We start from the raw sequence: 18,858 nt of genomic DNA on the forward strand, positions 1-18,858 counted from the left end.
TCTTAAAAAAAAAAAAACCCTGCTATACCTAGTAAATGATATAAAAGTTGAGTTTGGTAATATAGAAATATTGTCAGCAAATATATTTTAATTGTCACTAATCTTTTATCTATGACATTATTCCTTATAGATTCTGACTCCAGGTTTTAGAATTCATGTTTTACCAGCTGCCAGATCTGGAGCATCATTGTCTTGGTAAAGGTCAGGGTTGATCCATTTGGCGAACTTGAGTCCTCTCTGTCTGTCTGTCCGTGACTCAGAGGGAAGACGCTGGTCCTGCCATCTCAGCCCTCATCCACAGGACTTACACCTGTCATCCTCTAAAGCTCCGAAGTCATTATTCAGTTGCTTGCCACAGTGTTTTCATTCAATAAGGAGTATTTATTAAGAAGATATATTAACATGCTTAGATAGAAATAAAAATGAGCACATGCCCTCCAGTGAATCGCAGTGAGGAAAGTAACACAAAACTGTTTCAGAGGAATTTTTGTATTTTACAGCCACAGCATGTCTTAACAATCAGAATATTGTTAGCTTTGATAATAATTTTATTACCTCTCTCCTGAAATCTAGATTTAAATAATTTTAAAGCAAATTTTGGCAATGTAAAGTTCATAATATGAGGTCTGTAGAAATGAGACAGACTTTTCCTGTCTTTTGAGGACAGAACTGTGATGGCACATTGGCACCTCCAGAGTTTGCCTCTATCAGCTTTCTTTCAAGAGATCAAATGATTTACATTACTGTACAAGGATTAGTATTCAAATACTAGTTTTTAGGATACATTTACTCTTGGATAGTATTGTAGCTAGTCAAACACATTATGTAAGATATGTACCATTAATAATTTAAGTTTTCCAAAGAGTATGTCCTTATGTCTATGGTATCAATCCATTCTATGTAGTAGTAGAATAAAGTCACCTACAGTAGCAATCATGACAGCTGCTGCTTGATGAGCACTTTTTGTACGCTCAGGCCCTGAGCTAAGCACACCATGTATACCATACAATGTATGTCCATGATAACTCAAATGAACAGGCATATTAGCCTCATCATACAAACAAAACTGAGGCTTACAGTGAGGCTAAGCAGCAGCCAGATCCAGATAAGTTATAAAACCAGGCGTCTAAGGCAATCTGTCCTACTGTGATTCCAAAGCCTGGTTAGTCTCATTCTATGCCATTCACGAGAGCTCTGACGTGCAGTAAAGAATGTTACTTGAATAACTTTATCTGCTACATATTTGTGGAAGTATGCATTTTTAAGATAAAAATCAAGGTCAATTAAGGCAGAACAATGTCCTGGCCACAGGTCATTTAAATAGTTTTTATTTACACATCCTTCCACAATCCCCATTCTAATAACATTGTAAACACAAATGCACCAAGTACATGCAACACATTCCATAAAGGAACAAAAACGTTCAGTACTGCTGAATAAAGGACCTAAATTATTATATACAAAGTGCTTAAAACAGACCTTAGGAGATAGTCAGGCCATATTTATTTCAGTATTTTCCAATAATTGACAAGGAAGGCATAATTTATAAACATCTCAAATCCATTATTTTTTTTTTTACTAGGAGTCAAAATTTAGTGTTTCATTAATCAAGTGATTTCCAGGATGTACTACTTAAAGCAAAGTCACATAGCATCAAAATGGAACCGATGTGCTTCTTGTCGTTTTTCTCTATCATCGGCTTTCTGAAAGACAATATTAGAGTAGTTTAAGTGCTAAGAAAATAGTAAGATTCATTTTTGACACCAGTTTAGTACATAATGGGTATAATATTTATAGTGTAATAATAATATGAAATATTTGTATAGATCTAGTAGCTACTTTAAAATTAAGGATGTATTAATTGAACTTAACAATTAAGAAGAAATGTTTTGTACACGTACATTACTATCATTTATAACCGATTTGAAAGTGAGAGTAAACAGTAGATGCTAGAAGCACAGAGTCTCTATGAACACTGTTAGCAAACCAGTGTAAACTAATTATATTAAGATGATTATTTTCTAATTAACCTTTTGATTTAGGATATACATATATATTTATTGACTGTTTCTCATAGTAAAATAGAAGCATTTTAAAATTTACTTTCCTATTTTGTTCTTTAAGAACTTTAAAACCCAATGGCTTGGTGAGCGGGGGTGGGGGTAGGGATGGGGGTGGGGAGGGAGAGAACAGGTTTTTTTATTTTTATTTTTAATTTTTTTTCTTTTTTTTTCAGAGGGGAAACTGGGAAAGGAGATATCATATGACATGTAAATAAAGAAAATATCTAGCTAGGCAGTGGTGGCACATGCCTTTAATCCTAGCACTTGGGAAGCAGAGGCAGGCGGCTTTCTGAGTTCGAGGCCAGCCTGGTCTACAGAGCAAGTTCCAGGACAGCCAGGGCTACACAGAGAAACCCTGTCTTGGAAAACCAAAAGAGAAAATATCTAATAAAAAAAAAAAATGGAAAAAAAAAAAAAGAAAAAAAAAAGAACTTTAAAACCTGGAAAGGATTAAAAAAAAAAAAACCTACATCAGGATTGACCCTAATTACGCTACTTTTGACAGATTGCTTTTGGGTTTGAGTGAGAAAAGGGCAAACTTTGAAAATATTATTTATGGGAAGAGGCATTTCTTTCAAGCTGGGAGTTTTACCATGAGGAAGTGGCCCACCCATATCCACTGGAAACAGTGGATGTCATGAAGCCAGCACAGCTGAGCAGAATGCTGCAATCGCTGTCCTCCGCTCTCACAGTGTCTGCCCTCCTGTCTCTCACACTCACTGTCTTCTTGTCTCTCACACTCTCTGTCCTCCTGTCTCCCATATTCTGTGTCCTCTCCTGTCTCTCACATCCACTGTCCTCCTGTCTCTCATATTCTCTGTCCTCCTGTCTCCATATTCTCTGTCCTCCTGTCTCTCATATTCTCTGTCCTGCTTCTCACTTTTAGGTTTTGGTCTCTCATGCTATATTCTTGGGAAGTTTCTGCATTATGATTCATTTTATGTCTTTTTCTGATATAATTATGTCTGGTCTTTTTAGGAATGTCCTAAACTCACTATGTCTTCTGCTTTTAGGGAAACAACTTTATTTGGCCTCACTGGAAGTCTTCCTTATGTCCTAGAGATTGTGATAAGCACAAAGCACAAAGACACTAGACAGTTCTTTGTGAGGCTATGACTCTAGGCATCTTCTTGGGGTATCCTCTGCCCCTAAGTGAACTCAAATAGTATAACTGGAACAGGGTTAAATTAGAGACAGTTGACAACTCCAACTAGCCAAGAGAATTGGTAACAGATCTCAAGATCTCGCCCCGCCCCCATACACTTTGAGCTCTGTGAAAATGTAGTTTAAAGATAGGGGATCATACACAGTATACCCCTAAGAATCAGAACTCAGTACCTAAGATAAAGTTACTAAAATAATTTCTCCTACTTAATAGCATAGGTGGTAAAAGGATATAAAGAAAAGGAGTTAGTTATTTACTATTCATAGAAAGTCTGGTTCAGATATTTTCTATTTGTCTGAGCACTTTAAAACTGTAAATACTGCCAGAGTAAAAGAAGGCTATCATATTTGCATTGGTGGAGGCATTCTTTAGATTCTTTGAACTGGAGTTATAGGGATGATGATAAAAATTATCTAATTGTGACTGAACTTTTAAAACTGGACATGTAATGAAAAATCAAACACCTGTCTGGAGACAAAATGATGCAATCTATACTTCTTGGATAATCATTAGTCTGTTTTTATTCTGTGAATCCTGTATAAATAAACGACCAAACTGCTAGTCAATCAGAGCTGCAAGATTCCCCTGACTACCACACTGGACTCACTCTCTTCTTGTTGACTCCTTATCTCCTCTTGGCATCCCTGTCAACTGCTGGGGCTGGCTCCCGGAAAGGAAGCCTGGTGAGTGTGGAAGGAGGTGGATATATGAAAGGAAATGTCTCACAAAGACAGCAGGTATATCATGGAGTGATATGATATGGAAGGGGTATGAGGGCCTGGGTAAGGAACACGTATACATTTAGACAGTTGCTCGTCACCTGAAGTGAGCCAGAGATTGAGAGCAGCACGAGGCTACACTCCACGACTGTAATGGGTCTTGTGCTGTAGAAAGGGTGAAGCTCAAGTCAGAAGACCACATAGGGTCTAATGACTGAGGTACAGAAGTGGCAGTAGGGAAGCAGATGTGTAGGGAAGCAGGGTCAGCTACAGAGATTCTCTGGAAGGTAAGAATCAATAAGGTGGCTGGATAGTACTGAAGGTGAATATGAAAGGAGAGAGAGGGAGCTTTAGAATACTGGCTTTGAGCTAAGCAATTTTGGTAGAGATCATTGTAGCAACTGGAAATGGAGAAAGAAATATTGAGAGAGGTAAAGAGAAAACATTTTGAAATAATAATAGTTGATTTTAGATGAAATTTGCAGGGAAATGGAGGAGAGGGTCTTTGACAGATGATGTAGAAAACTTGCATGGGGAAAATGGAAAATAGCAGCAGCCAGCAGAAGTGAGAGCTCGGCTGAAGAAATAGAGGAACCTGAGTCACAAGTGACAGTGTGTACATGGCTCAGCAGTCAGGTTTAGCCACCGTGTCATAGCTGTTGTAATCCCATGTTTACACCATATCAGACTTGGTGATAAAACAAGGAACTTAGTCTTCCTTTTCACAGGTCAAGAGATACAGAGTATTTTAGAATATGTTGCTTTTAGATGAAGTATACAGCCACTCAATTTTGAAATTAACTCAATATATAATTTGTGGTTATTATTTTTGGTAGAGTAATCTTTCTTCTGAGTGACAAATCTACAAATATTTATCAGAATAATCAACATGTCCTTCTCATAAGTCAAAGAGCAGTCAAGATAAAATAGTAATTTTAGTTAGCAAAACATGATTCATGACAGTCCGAAGAAAAAAGAAACTCTCCTCTGTGCTAGAGAAGCCTACTGGCGGGCATTGTTAGAGCCTACTGGCTAAGTATTTGATATTCCTTTCTTTTCTTCTCTGTGTGGAGCTAGGGAATGGACCTATACTCTCGACCAATGAACTATATCCCAGCTTTACAGTTTTGAAGAGCAAAACACTACCATGATAAATGAACCAAAGTTTATATTGAAAAACAAACCTTTTCCTGCCAATGTAAAATGGCGATTATTGCAAGGATAAAAATGCAGACACCAATGAGGGCTACCGCAGTCAGCAGGACAATGTTACTTGGTGTCAGGTACAATTTGGCACTCCAGCTGTAGATAAAAAAACAAAACAAAACAAAAAATCCCAAAACAACAACAATTAAAACTGTATATTTTAACATGATAACAAGATTAAATTGAGAAAAAAACAGCAAAATAGCTTATAAAAGTTCATTTGGTAAATCATTCACTGGTCTAACAAAAGCAATTAATTTAGATAAGTTGAAGAATATTGATGATTCTAAAGTGCTCATGGTTTTTTAGAAACTGACCTAAAATTTTCTTTTTCATGTATGGTTTTGGGGATTAAACCCATGGGCTCATGTGTTCAGGGCTAACACTTTACAAGTGAAGGATTCTTACATCGCTCTGAAGTAGAATTGTTGATATTTAATATGCATTTATATTTGAGTTTGATCCTTGGAATTAAGCAAACTTACCAATAGTGCTTTAGATAATCGAAGATGCCTTTTGAAAAAAAAAATGATTTGTTGAATTTGAAACTTTCAACTCTAAAGGCTCTGTGAGTCTAAAGGCTCTGTAAGTCACATTTCACTAAACCTGTGTGACCCCACCAATACATGTAGTACAAGTAAAGCAATCATGTGTGAGTGGTTTTTCATAGATGTGTAAAACTTGTACCATTTCTGTGTAATGATGGATGTTTTAAGCTACTACAATAACTTTATGATGAGACTTGTAAAGTCACTTGGCCTCTCTGTTGATGTATAGACAATACCACTAGCATAATTAGGTCTTCTCTCTTAAATCACTACACACAGTGCAGCACCTGTAAACACTGCAAAGCCTAAATTTGGGGTTTTTATAGTTAACTCTGTGGGCAGTTATGCCTACAGAGCTTTGTGTTCTACCTGGAAACAGGAAATCATTGTGTTCTCATTTTAAAAGATTAATAAGGGTAAGAGCATTCTAATGAACAGCAAGTAGCTATTGATTTATTTTGACACAATTAAAATTTATTGATCCATAAGTTAAGTCTTTAGTCACTAAATCTCAGAATACATCTCAAACAAAAATCAATTAGGGTTTTTATTATGTATATACATTTGAAAAGGACATTTCTTTGTAAATAGCAAAAGAAACATGAAAACTATTTTGACTGTGGAAGAAAGCTATGGCAGAACTTTTCAGAAATTTATAAGAATAAACCTTAAGAAAATGAGTGTTGTTAAGTACAATAGAAAACAAAACTTTTTTTCTTTTTTTTTTTTTGAGTCAGGGTCTTCCTATACAGGCTGATGGATCCTTGAGGTTACTGTCACCCTGCCTCAGCCTCCTGGGTACTGAGGTTTCAGGTGTAAGCCACTATGCTTTGAACAAACCAGTTTTTAATAAACCATTAGAATTTTATATTTGTCTATTCCCTCTCTTTCACCCCCTCCCATTTGTCTGTCTTTGTGTGTGTGTGATGCACATATTTCTACATATGGGTGCCTATGAAGGTTAGAAGAGGAACTCAGATTTCCTGGAGCTGGAATTACAGATAGTTGTGAGCCACCTGATGTGGGTGTGGGGAAATGAACTCAGGTCCTCTGCAAGAGCAACATTTGCTCTTTATCATGGATCCATCTCTTTAGCCCATAAAACTGTTTTTATTTTTTTCTCTTGAGTTTTTTTTTTTTAGTTTTATTTTTAAAATAGATCTTTGTTTAAAGCTCAAGATATCTGTCATTTTGGTTAAAAGAAAATACAACATCAACCTTCAGTTGCCTACTCAAGAGATTTCATGTACATTCTTGTCAGAAATATAGATATATAAACATATAGATACAGATATTTTCTTTTAAATAAGTTAATATATATGTATGTATGTATATATGTATGTGTATATATATAAGTTAATATATATGTATGTTTATATATATGTGTGTGTATACATATATGTATATGTATATATATATAATCTCCATGCTGCTTGTTTCCTTTCTGTCCCTCCCTATTATAAACTGTTCTATGTCCATGACAGTAAACATAAATGAGTCAGTACAGTACACTGTTAGTGCTACATTTTCTGTTCTGTAGTTTCTCTGCAACTCATTCAGATTTTATAGTGTATTGTCCACTTAATTTGGAAAAAGGTACCACAAATATATAACACTGCATTATTAAAAACCAAACCAAACCAAACCAAACCAAACCACCCAACCACCCAAATCAGGGCCAGGCACGGTAGTTCCAGGTATTCAGGAGAGATTTGCTGAAGCCTAGACAGTTTGGTGAGACTATCACAGAAACAAAGCAAGGCCTCAACCCAATTCTCCCTCTATCAGGCAAGCAACTGTTTTTAATAATGCTATCTTTTTTTTGCAGTTTGTTCCTGATTATCCAATTTAATGACATCTCTAACAGATACATGACAATGCTGTTTTGGATACATATGAACTATTTCATGATTGTCATATTCTCTTCTATTAAGCATTTTAACATCAACATTGTTAAAATATGTTGACAAAACATTGGGGTGCATCTTCTATGCTATGACTTGTATTCAATCGGCTGACACATGAAAATCAAGAGGTAAAACGTAGCCTTGACTAATGACTGACATCCAATCCAGGCAATATAACAAACCACAACATCTGAAGGGAATTTGTAATACTTAAGGTGCCACATCATATGTGGCCCCCATACTCCACTAAAGCCATAAGCCAAATTAAATTCTTTTCTAAGTTGCTTTAGACATTGGGCTTTATCATTGCAACTGAAAAGCATTAATACACAGCCATAAAGTTTGAAACTTGGTGTCAACAATCTATTCAAGCTGTATGATGTGATGTTCCTCTGTATTTTGTTTGAAATTGTAATCATATTTCTCTTCAATTACAGAATAATGAATGCTATCTTAAATTTACAGTGAGATGCTGGCCAGTTACTTGTCTAGCAGTGTAGGTAAACCTGGTTTATGACATTTATTGGTTTTCATGGGGTAGAATCTCTCACAATAAGAGATTTATTTTAATAAGGCTTTATGGAATAAAGATAGAAAAATGTGGACACAGTTAGCTCATGACATGACATGCACTGGCTCTAAAGTCTTACTGAATGAATGCAGTCCATGTAAGGTTTTTAATACAAAAGGCTGAAGCTAAGAGAGAAGCATACTGCTGGGATGCTTGACACGCACAAAGCAATGGGGTCAGTTCCCAGCACTGCAAAACTATTACAACTAATGAAAATTAAACATAAACAATATGTACACATTACTAATTAAGCTGCCTTTTGCCTGATAGGAATGAATTTATTCCTTATGAAACTTCTGGTAGGTATGTTTAATAATTTAAAATTAACTAGGTATGTTAAGTGTTGGGCACCCAGGGTAGACAATAAATATGAAATTTTATCAAAACAGGCCACAGGATATCTACCAAATTGAGTTCAATCAAGGAAGGATATTACCTTCGAGGGACATTGTGAGGATATGGAATGACAATCAGCTGAGAGTTTGGAATGATTGCTGTCCACTCTTGTTTTCTTATAGACTGAAAAGAGAATTTAAGAACACTTAACAGGCAATACATATAAAACCCCCAATTATCAGTTTAAATATGGAAAAATAACAAACCCTCAATAATCTTGAGAATTTGAAATCCGAGGAAAGGAGTATTATATTTGTTTGTTATAAATCCATTCACTGAACAAAGACTTACTGGACAGTTTTAGCAGGCATTATTCAAAGTGATATGTGTAAATGCTGATTGGAGCTAAAATTCAAGTAAGGAATTTGTGTAAGTACAGTAATGCGACTTTTTATGTTAACAGATGCTACTTATGCTGTAAGTGATAAAAGTATTAAGAGATAGCATGTTAAAAGGATAAGAAGTCATGAAGAGATGGTATCAAATCATGGTACACTCTAAAATAAGCTTAGACAGATCACCACGAATCAGTTTTTAAATTACTTAATTATTTAAAGGTTACTTTATTAAATATCTGAATTCAAACTCAATTATATTCAAATTATTAGATTTAAATGTTTAAGTTGTGTTAAAACAGATTGTAAACAAAACTGAATGTTTACTTGCCTTCTCTCCAGATGGACGGGGAATACCAACAAAAAGATGATCCAGGAAATTGGCACTTCGGCCTAAACCAAGTACATTGTAAGGTAGCTGAAGAGCTAAGTGCGCTGACTGGCTAAGCTGTCCAGCTAAATTTTATGAAGACAAACAAACAAACGAAACAAACAAAAACAGCTATGAAAACACTGCATTTATCAAGTCTTAAAGTCCTAAAATGCTAATCCAGATATAAAATATGAGATGAACATTCAGTTAATTAACATTAATGACTTAAAAAATATTTTGAGATACAATTCCCATATCCACATGTAACATATAGTGAAATGGTTTTGAGAATATCCTAAGAGGTGAAGGCAGTATCTATCATTTGCCTTCTGTCTTTTCTACCAATCTGCCTACCCCAATACCAACATGAAGACATTACAGATGTTTGATGTGTTAGACATGCCAGTTATTCCAGTTTCATCATTATACATTATATACATGTACTGAAATGTCACACCGTACCCAATAATATGTACAGTTAAGTTTTGATGTATCAATTCAATGTAGTGTATACCTGTCCCATTTCATACTTATGCAAGGTTCAAAGTTCCTACATCCTAGTGAACACTTGCAGTTACCCTCTTGCTGGCTGGGAGCAGCATCTCTTAAGAGTTTAATCTGTTTTGTCCTATTCACAGTGTCCTTTGCCTTGGAGAAGCTTTGCAGTTTCACAGGTTTAGTTTGTTATCAGCGTGGCAGGAAGCACATTGGCATGTAGGTAGCTGTGCTGGAGAAGGAGGTGAGAGTTCTACACCTGGATCCAAAGACATCAGAGGGAGAGAGAGACCTTCTGGGGTTGGCTTGGCTTTTGCAACCTCACAGCCCAATCCAAACGAAACACTTCCTTTGACAAGGCTATACCTACTCCACACCTCATAATCCTTTCAAATAGTACCACTTCCTGATTACTAAGCATCAAATTATGAGCCTATGGGGCCATTCTTGTTCAAACCACCGCATACATATTTCCAACACTGACAGCAAAGCATATCACTGAAACATCATTAAAAATGCATTCAACAAATACTTGGGTGTTTTGAATAGATAAGAACTAAATTAAAATGTAGCAGTCCTCAGTGAGTAAGTCGATAGCCTCATGGGAGGTAAGATAGAGAACTGCTAGGGTCTCCCTCTACCCTAAGGCACATACCATAGGAAAGTTCAAGATAAAGTTTGATTGGTGGAGTTTATTTCCAGCTTGGGGAGTAAGGTTAGCTATTATTTTCAGACTTAAAAGTGTTGAGGTTCAGGTATGGAAAAATGATTGAGACTCGAGAGATGAAAAAGGCCTGGGTCATGGAGACTAGATATGTCAGAAATCAAGCTGGACATGTGCATGTGTAACATGTGTAACATGTGTAAAGGGAACAGAAATGAATACGAAGGATAAGGAATTCAGGGTTCAGTTCTCAGTGAGGAGAAAGGCACTTGAATATGAACTGAGTTTTGTATTAGAAAGATTAATTTCTACAACTAAATTTCTAGTTCAATAATCTGAATGGTAATCTCTGATATTGGAGATTAAATGGGAACTTCTATAGTGGACTAGGCCAGAGGTTGTAGAGACATGAGAAAATACAGGATCCATGATTTGGTCAGTATATGGGTTAGGAAGGGAGCTATAGGCATTATGCTATGCAGGCACAGTGAACAAGTATGTATGTAGTATGGTGTCTTGTTTTGCCTCTGATTCCGTTGTTTGCATTGATCTGTAATTTACTGTGAAGTTTATAATGCACAATGAATAAAGGAGTAAAATGCAGAATGTGCTTCAGGGTAGAGCCAAATTCAGAACTCAGATACCTATGAGTCAGACAATGAGCAATACAATTCAATTAGTAACTTCCCCTACTTTATGTGTTTTAAAATTTATTTTATTATTTCATGTAACTACAATACTCTAATAAACTTAAGATAAAGGTTAAAAATGAAGTTGATGGCGGATTTTTGTTTTTTGTTGTACTATATTATCCTATTCTACTTTTTAAGTTCAGTTTATAGGAAAAGATTCTTTATATTGTGTTACCTCAGCTCAGTACAGGAAGTATAATCTCACCCTATGTGTGCTGAGGGCTGCCTATTTTTCAGGTAGTTCTATACATCATTATGTCTGTGAGTTTCAACCTGTACTGTAGCACACAGCTGCTTTGCAGGGTATGTCAACAATAGACAAATCCTGAACTACAACAACAAAAAGAAACATACCAGCAGTGTTACTGAGCAGTGTGAAATATAATCAGATTTTTTCACACTGAACATACATAGTAGAGAAATTATTACCACAGAGTATACATAATAATGTATTTCTAGCAGAGACTTCAGAATAGATAATATTCCTCTTCTCACCTCCCATTCCCAAAGCTGTTATGCGATGGTTATTCTTTCAGCATTAGACTCTACATTTGACTATAAATATTTTACTAGAAGTAAGTCTGAAGGATTGTTTTGGAAAATGGTAGATAACAAGCAAGCATGGTTTGCTAGAGGTCTTCAGGGAATACATTGGAGAAAGTTGGAAAACATCCATAAAAAGGTGAGCAATGCCTCTAAACCTCTATTTTAATAGCAAAGTAAAATAGGAAATTTTAGACAGCAGAGCAAGGGCAAAAATTTAGTGTCCATCCTGGAGGGACTGATGCACCTGGGGAGCCATCCTGCCCCTAGGCTATGCAGGAGAGCCTTTGAACTAGCACTGCACGCCAATATTCAGCAAGGTGGAAACCTGGTTGAAGTTAGAGGTTGTAAGGCAATATAGACGGGCTTCAAGTGGCACTCCTAACATCCTGAAGGACTTCTCAGGAGTGGTACAGTATTCATGGCCCGACCAGAGGCATGAATGGCCTATAATACTTCCCACTTGTTGAATCAACATCTGTGACCTGTCTTTACAAAGGACTACTTAGGAGTGTGACAGGCATTATGGACACCGAAAAGGAGTTCTTAGAGTCAAGATTTGAACTGTAAAGCAGGCAAGAACTTCATGGTAGAAAGGATGAACATTTACATGATAGCAAAGATACCAAACTATGAGTAGAACATAAAGATCTATGGGAAACTGTAGAAGATCAAATATATGACTCACAGGCCTTAAAAGAGAATTTCACGCTAATGGCGTGAAAAACATCAAGTTATGGCCATCCCACCCTCCAAGCATTGTTATACTTTGATAGGAGAAACTTTTTTTCAATAAAATGATAGCAGATCTCCCAAATCTAGGGAAAGAGGTGTCCATTCAAGTACAGGAGGAATTCAGAATACCAAAGGCCACCAGAGTAAAACCTCCCCACATCATAGCTAAAATACTAAGTACACAAAACAAAGGACATGCACTGAAAGCTGCAAGAGAAACAAGCAAATAAAGTAAATGACATAGTATAAAGTCAATCTCATTGCAGTAAGAGCACATTTCACAGAAGCAACTTTAAAAAGTCGGGAGAGCTTGGAACTCCATATTCCAAGCTGTAAAAGACGACTGCAAACTCAGACTACTATACCCAGCAAATCATGTCAACTGAAGAGTAAAACAACAGATGCTCTGCTGACGATCTGGACAAAAGATAACAGTCTGTTGGTGGAAATGTAACTAGTCCAGTCACTATGGAAATCAGTATGGAGGTCCCTCAAAAAACTAAAACTACAATACAGCCTGGGCCTAGCAGTCCTGTGCATTTACTTATTCAAAGAACTCTAAGTCAATACATTACAGAAATGCTTACTGCATATGAATGTTTACTATAGATCTTTTCACAAGAGCTAAACTATGGAACCAACCAAAATGTCCAACAACAGATAAAAAAAATATGCTATTTATATACAATGGAATTTCTTCCAGCCATGGAGTTAACTTGGAGTCAAGTAGAAATAGGTAAAGATAATCTTATCACAGGAAGTAAGCCTGTCTGAGAAAGACAAATATCCCACATTTTCTCTTACTTTAGGTCATGAAAGCAGAAGCAATCCTGATCGGGGAATCATATGGAGAGTGATGGGGAATACAACAGAAAGATGCTCAGTGTGCATTGTATTTGTGAGAATATCCTCAGTGTAACACAGTGTTATGACAGTGATTTGTAACCCTGGTTTGCACTATACATGGTACTTTTAGGCAGCACACCAAGAACGCTCTCATTATGGCAGTGCTTGTGCTGTTAGTATTTAAATACTTCATTTGAAGCTGGGAGCAGCCTCAAATTGTGCTCATATAATATATTTGTGACAGTGCTAGCTTGCTAGTGCATTTCTACTGACTGGACCCTGCATTCATAAGACCTTAGTTTCTCTTCTATGTTCAGTTCATTATCATGTGTGCTTTCCTCTCTGCTCCCAATACATGTTCACTGTTGCATTGTTTCAGTGTACTGAAGAAGCAAACACGGTGGAGGGCCAGCCAGCATAGCTATGGTGGCTCCATAAGAAAAAGCCCAGAAGAAATCAGAGCGTCTTTGTGAACAGGCATATAAAAATTTATATGGCATATGATTTTTAAGAAAAATGTAGGATAATACAGGACTTTAAGATACTGGTATATAGCTGTGATTAGTAGGGGGTTTCTCACTTTAAAATTAATAACACAATCCTGAGATAATAACGTTTTGATGGTGTGAAATGAATATTTTTTGAAGTAGAAATACATTTAAGTTGCTAAGGTGTAGACTTGAGTTTCATTGATAATTCACCCATGGAGATAAGTTTTGGGTTTGGAGCATACTAGTACACCTGAGTTTACCAGCATTGTTTTGTTTTTTAATTTTATTTTTTAATTTTATGTTTTTAACCAGCATTGTTAAATAAATGAGTTCTAGAACATTTCACTTAGCAGTGAAACTATTTGCATCTTGAGAAAGAACTCAAGAAAGAATTAACTGACAATAAAAATATAATATGTACAGAAATTAAGACTTAGGTGATTTCTTTCTTGTAATGATATATCAAAATAATTTTTGAGTATAATATTCTTGTTAGAATTTTCCTTAAAAGTTTTAGAATATTTTTATTTACAGAATGCTTATATGTTGAATTATTTTCTTTTCTTTTTTTTTGAGACAGCGTTTCTCTGCATGGCCCTGGCTGACATGGAGCTCACTATGCAGACTAATCTGGCCTGGAACTCACAGGGATCCCCCCTGCCTTTGCCCCATGAATACTGAGATTAAAGGCATGTGCCACCATACTCAGCATGATGAATTCTTAAATGTTTATAGTAAACTAAAAAATAAACTCATTGTAGTACATTTAATTTATGTAAACCATTATATACTACAAATTGTCCACTAACACATTCTTTATGGTTATTACAGTAAGCCTGTTTGTACTACTTCATGGGCGAGACTCTAGGATTTTTGAGAAAGAATATTATGTTAGGATGAATTCTTCATGCAAGTAGTTGGATCTACTGTAATCTGCCATTGGTCACATGCACACATCCTTTAGTCAGTTTCCTTTTTGTCCTAACACAATTTTGTTATAATGTTTGCTGCAATGTACAAGTAAATTGTACTTCTACAAGTTATAAACCTCTTTCATCTTAGACTTCCTCTGCCACATTTGAAAATACAGGATTGGTTTAAATTGTACTTTTAATTGGGTTACTAGCTTTTACTTCTCCTAAAATGAGCTTAATTTATATGACTTACCATTTCAATCTTTAAGATAACTCAAATTACCTCTCAATTTCTGCTATTTCAATTGAAAAATAAGGATACTGGGTTTGGTTCATTATAATAGTAATACATGAAGAAATAAATGTTAATATTTTTGTCCTGAAATCTTTTGAAATTTGTTTATGTACAGCTACAGGAAAGTGTAATAAAAGAAAATTTTATTGATATTGTGACATATGATAATTTTTGACAACAGCTTCCCTCTCCAGTACATTGAAGGAAAATGACTGACATGCTGTGGACTCTCCACCTGGTCTTACCTGAGCCATTTTTCAGATATCCATTTGCATCTACTGTTGTGTACATAATATAAGGTCCAGGCTGATTTACTCCAAAGGGCTGCAAGAAGAAAGGAAAGAGTTGGTCTTGGGAAGTAAGTGAATGATTTGAATTTCAGGAAAATTTATTATATATTAAAAAAAAAATCAAAGAATAATTATTATTTGAAAATTCATACATTTATACACAGTATTTTGATCATATCCAACCTGGCCCTTCCCTCCTAGCTCCAAAATCTCACCACTTTCATGTCTTTTTAAAAAATAGCCCAATAAGACCAAATTTAGTGCTGCCTACTTATACATGTGTGTATTTGTGTGTGTGTGTGTGTGTGTGTGTGTGTGTGTGTGTGTGTGTGTTGGGGGGGGTGAATCTACCAGAACACAGGAAGTCTACCAGTAGATTATATAACTATATAATTTAAGTAATTGTTAGCTACTTAAGAGAACATTTCCATAAGTAGATATTAGTTCAAATTAAGCCTGGTTAGTAGAAAATTATTAAAATTACAACTATTTATCTTTTTTTTGTGTGTGTGTTTGTACGTGTGTGTGTGTTTAAGTACTGGGTGCAAAAGAACATATGTGGAGACTAGAGGACACCTGCAGGAGTTGGTTCTTCTTTCTACCATGTGGATCTTGGAGATCAAGCCAAGGTCACTAGGCTTAGCTTTTACATGCTAGGCTATCTAACTCGCTCCAGTGCAAAATTCTTAACACCTTATATTACTTGGTGGTTGCATTTATAAAGTTCAGAATTTTAATAATGTATTTTAAAGATCTAATGTCTCTCTAAAGGTAAATATTTTAAACAAACTTGTCTTTACTATTCTGGTTGCACCAGAACTAAGCTATATGAGTTTTAGAGAGGGATGCAGGTTGTGCTAGAGAGTTATTGAACTACTCTGAGTTTGACTACCAGTACTAAGGAAATCTCAGATCTCACCTAAAACATGAGAACAATTTTATCTTTGCCCTCTTTCCTTGTCTTTTCTTCCTCTTTCTTTGTATTTTGATACAGGGTCTCTCTACATAGCCCTGGCTGTCCTGGAACTCACTATGTAGACCAGGCTGGCCTTGTACTCAGATCTGCCTTCCCTCACTTCCCAAGTGCAGGAACTAAAGGTGTGCACCACCACACCTGCCACGTTATATATACTGATTTGGACATCTACTACAATTTCTTAGTAACATAAATAAGTGACAAAATTTGTTTATAATTACAATCAAGTAAAAATATTGACTTTTAGTTTTATCTCATATAATTGTTTATACATTTAGAGATATTACTTTCCAGCTTTTCCTGAGAAACTTGCAGATCCTAATCAGACTGATAGTTTATTACAATTCAATTTATAGAACTGTCTTTAAACTTTAAATAAGATGATATATTTCCTCTCTTTGAAATCAAGTCTAATTAAAAAGGATCTAACCTGTAGATTGCAATGAACTTCCTGTTAAAAGATAAGCACTTGAGAAATTTTTGTTTGAATAATTACCAGAAAAATAAAATTTTAGTGATTAGAAAAACTGTCCTTAAAAAATGAAGGAGAAAGCTTGAGTTGGGGCTGTAATTAGTTGGTGGAATGTTTGCCTACTATGCATATAGTCCTGGATTTGATTCCTGGCACCACACAAACAGCGTGGTGGTGCATACCTGTAATCCTAGCACACAGACAGTGGAGAGTGGAAGATCAGAGTTCAAGGCCAAACTGAGTACATGAGACATTATTGAGAGGAGAGGCAAGGCAGGGAACGAATGAGGAAGAAGAGGAGAAAGAGGAGGTAGACTAAGAGGAGGAGGAGGTGGTGGTGGTGGTAGTAAAGGAGTGGAAAGAGGAGAGAATAATTAAGAAATAAGAGGGAGAAGAGGAAGGAGAGGGAGAGGAAGAAGGAGAGAAGGAGGAGAAAGAAAAGGAGGGGGAAGAGAAGGGAGAGAAGGAGAAGTCTCTTTTCCATGTTTTAATCTCTGATACATCCTTTGTATTCTTATGAATGTAGGTTCTACTAATGACAAATCAAGAATTTTTCAAGCACTTGTTAATTACAGACTTGCTGGGAATCCAGCAACAGCATCTAGTCCAAGAGAGGCAGCTTCTTCACTATTCTATTTTTAAAGTTTAAACCTACTGTTGAATCTGTGTATCCATTCCTTAACTTCTAGAAATGCATTGGTATTGGCAGAGGATGTAGTGATGCATCATTTAGGCCTGCATCTGAGGACTAAATACTTACTTCCTAGATGGCCCCAAATGTTGGCTATTGCTAATTCACAGCTGGATCCTAACTGGCAGCTCTTCTCAGCTAAAGGAGTTGTGCCCCATGTCTGAGCACAATAGCTGAGTAACCTAGGCACAGAGAAGTCCTGGCCCCTCTGCCTCAGTTGAGGCTGTGTGGAGAATCACTCAGCTTTAGGGGTCTCCATGTATTGTAAACCAACCTCTCTTCTTGCCAACCCTGCTCTCCTCACTACTTCAGAGTCATTGTTCCCAAGTACAGTCAGGATGTCTCAACTATAAGAGGTTTCTCAACTATACATAAAAGTATTGGCATTGTAGTGCTTTAACTGGATTAAAAGGATTTGCGACTCTTACCAAAACATCTAGCTTTGTGTTGAAATTTCTCACTGACACCAAGACTTGGGAACATTTAACTTCTCTGAGGCTTAAGCTTTCTTCATTTAAAAAGTAAGATAGTGACTAATGTTGTTTGTGAGGCTGGGGAGATTGCTAAGTAAATGAAAGCCTTACAAGTCTTAAGACTTGAGTCTGGGGCGGTGGTGGCGCATGTCTTTAGTCCCAGCACTTGGGAGGCAGAGGCAGGCAGATTTCTGAGTTTGAGGCCAGTCTGGTCTACAGAGTGAGTTTCAGGACAGCCAGGACGACACAGAGAAACCCTGTCTTGAAAAAAACCAAAAAAAAAAAAAAAAGACTTGAGTCTGACTCCTGTAATAGCTGGATGCAGTGACTGACTGTCTGTCCATCTATCTATCTATCTATCTATCTATCTATCTATCTATCTATCTATCTATCTATCTATCACCTAGCTCTCTGTCTCTATCTATCAGGGATCCTGGAGTATGTGGCAGAGTGGCACACATGAGAGACCAGCTCTCAAACCAGATGGGAAGATGAAGACAAACTCTGGAGGTCGTTCTCAGACTTCCATATATGCCTTCTCTCTCTGCATACACATGAATGTGCTTGATTCTGTACTCTCTATCACTTATACAAAGATGATACTGTTCTTTAGGGTTGTGCTCTACTGTATTCATCTAATAAAAAAAAAACTAAGTGTGAAGCAATGGAGTGTATCATAAAGGTAGTGATCTGTCAGGAGCCAATAATGGGACAAGCTAAGAACTAGCAGGTGATCATCCTGAAATGGCTTGCTTTGGATTATTATATAACCTGTGACAGGTGTGCCCTTATTAAGCAAGGCTGTAAAGGATTCATTTTAGGAAAGATTCCTGTTATTAATGTGCTTTTCCTGTTATTATACATACATAATAATCACTAAGTCATAGCACACTCCTTTGGAGCAGATCTCTGTTCCACGAAGATGTACTGTCTTACAGTGATGCTATGTAGATAAATAGATGACTTAAGACTATATGATGATCCTATAAGAATTCCTA

At 36.3% G+C, this 18,858-nt stretch overlaps 1 protein-coding gene across 1 annotated transcript in view; it reads right to left on the reverse strand.

Annotated features, from left to right (window-relative positions):
• Positions 1 to 371: 371 nt before the first annotated feature.
• Itfg1 (integrin alpha FG-GAP repeat containing 1) overlaps positions 372 to 18,858 on the reverse strand; it is a 121,551-nt gene continuing 103,064 nt past the window's right edge. Inside the window, exons 14-18 of the mRNA XM_031340681.1 lie at positions 15,204 to 15,282; positions 9,242 to 9,366; positions 8,616 to 8,698; positions 5,132 to 5,249; positions 372 to 1,703 (exon numbers count right to left, since the gene is read on the reverse strand). Of these exons, the coding sequence (XP_031196541.1) occupies positions 1,644 to 1,703; positions 5,132 to 5,249; positions 8,616 to 8,698; positions 9,242 to 9,366; positions 15,204 to 15,282 (465 nt within the window). The 3' untranslated portion in view covers positions 372 to 1,643. The remainder of the gene's footprint in view (positions 1,704 to 5,131; positions 5,250 to 8,615; positions 8,699 to 9,241; positions 9,367 to 15,203; positions 15,283 to 18,858) is intronic.

The sequence above is a fragment of the Mastomys coucha genome, unplaced genomic scaffold (genome assembly GCF_008632895.1).
Source record: "Mastomys coucha isolate ucsf_1 unplaced genomic scaffold, UCSF_Mcou_1 pScaffold22, whole genome shotgun sequence".
Taxonomy (NCBI): Eukaryota; Metazoa; Chordata; class Mammalia; order Rodentia; family Muridae; genus Mastomys; species Mastomys coucha.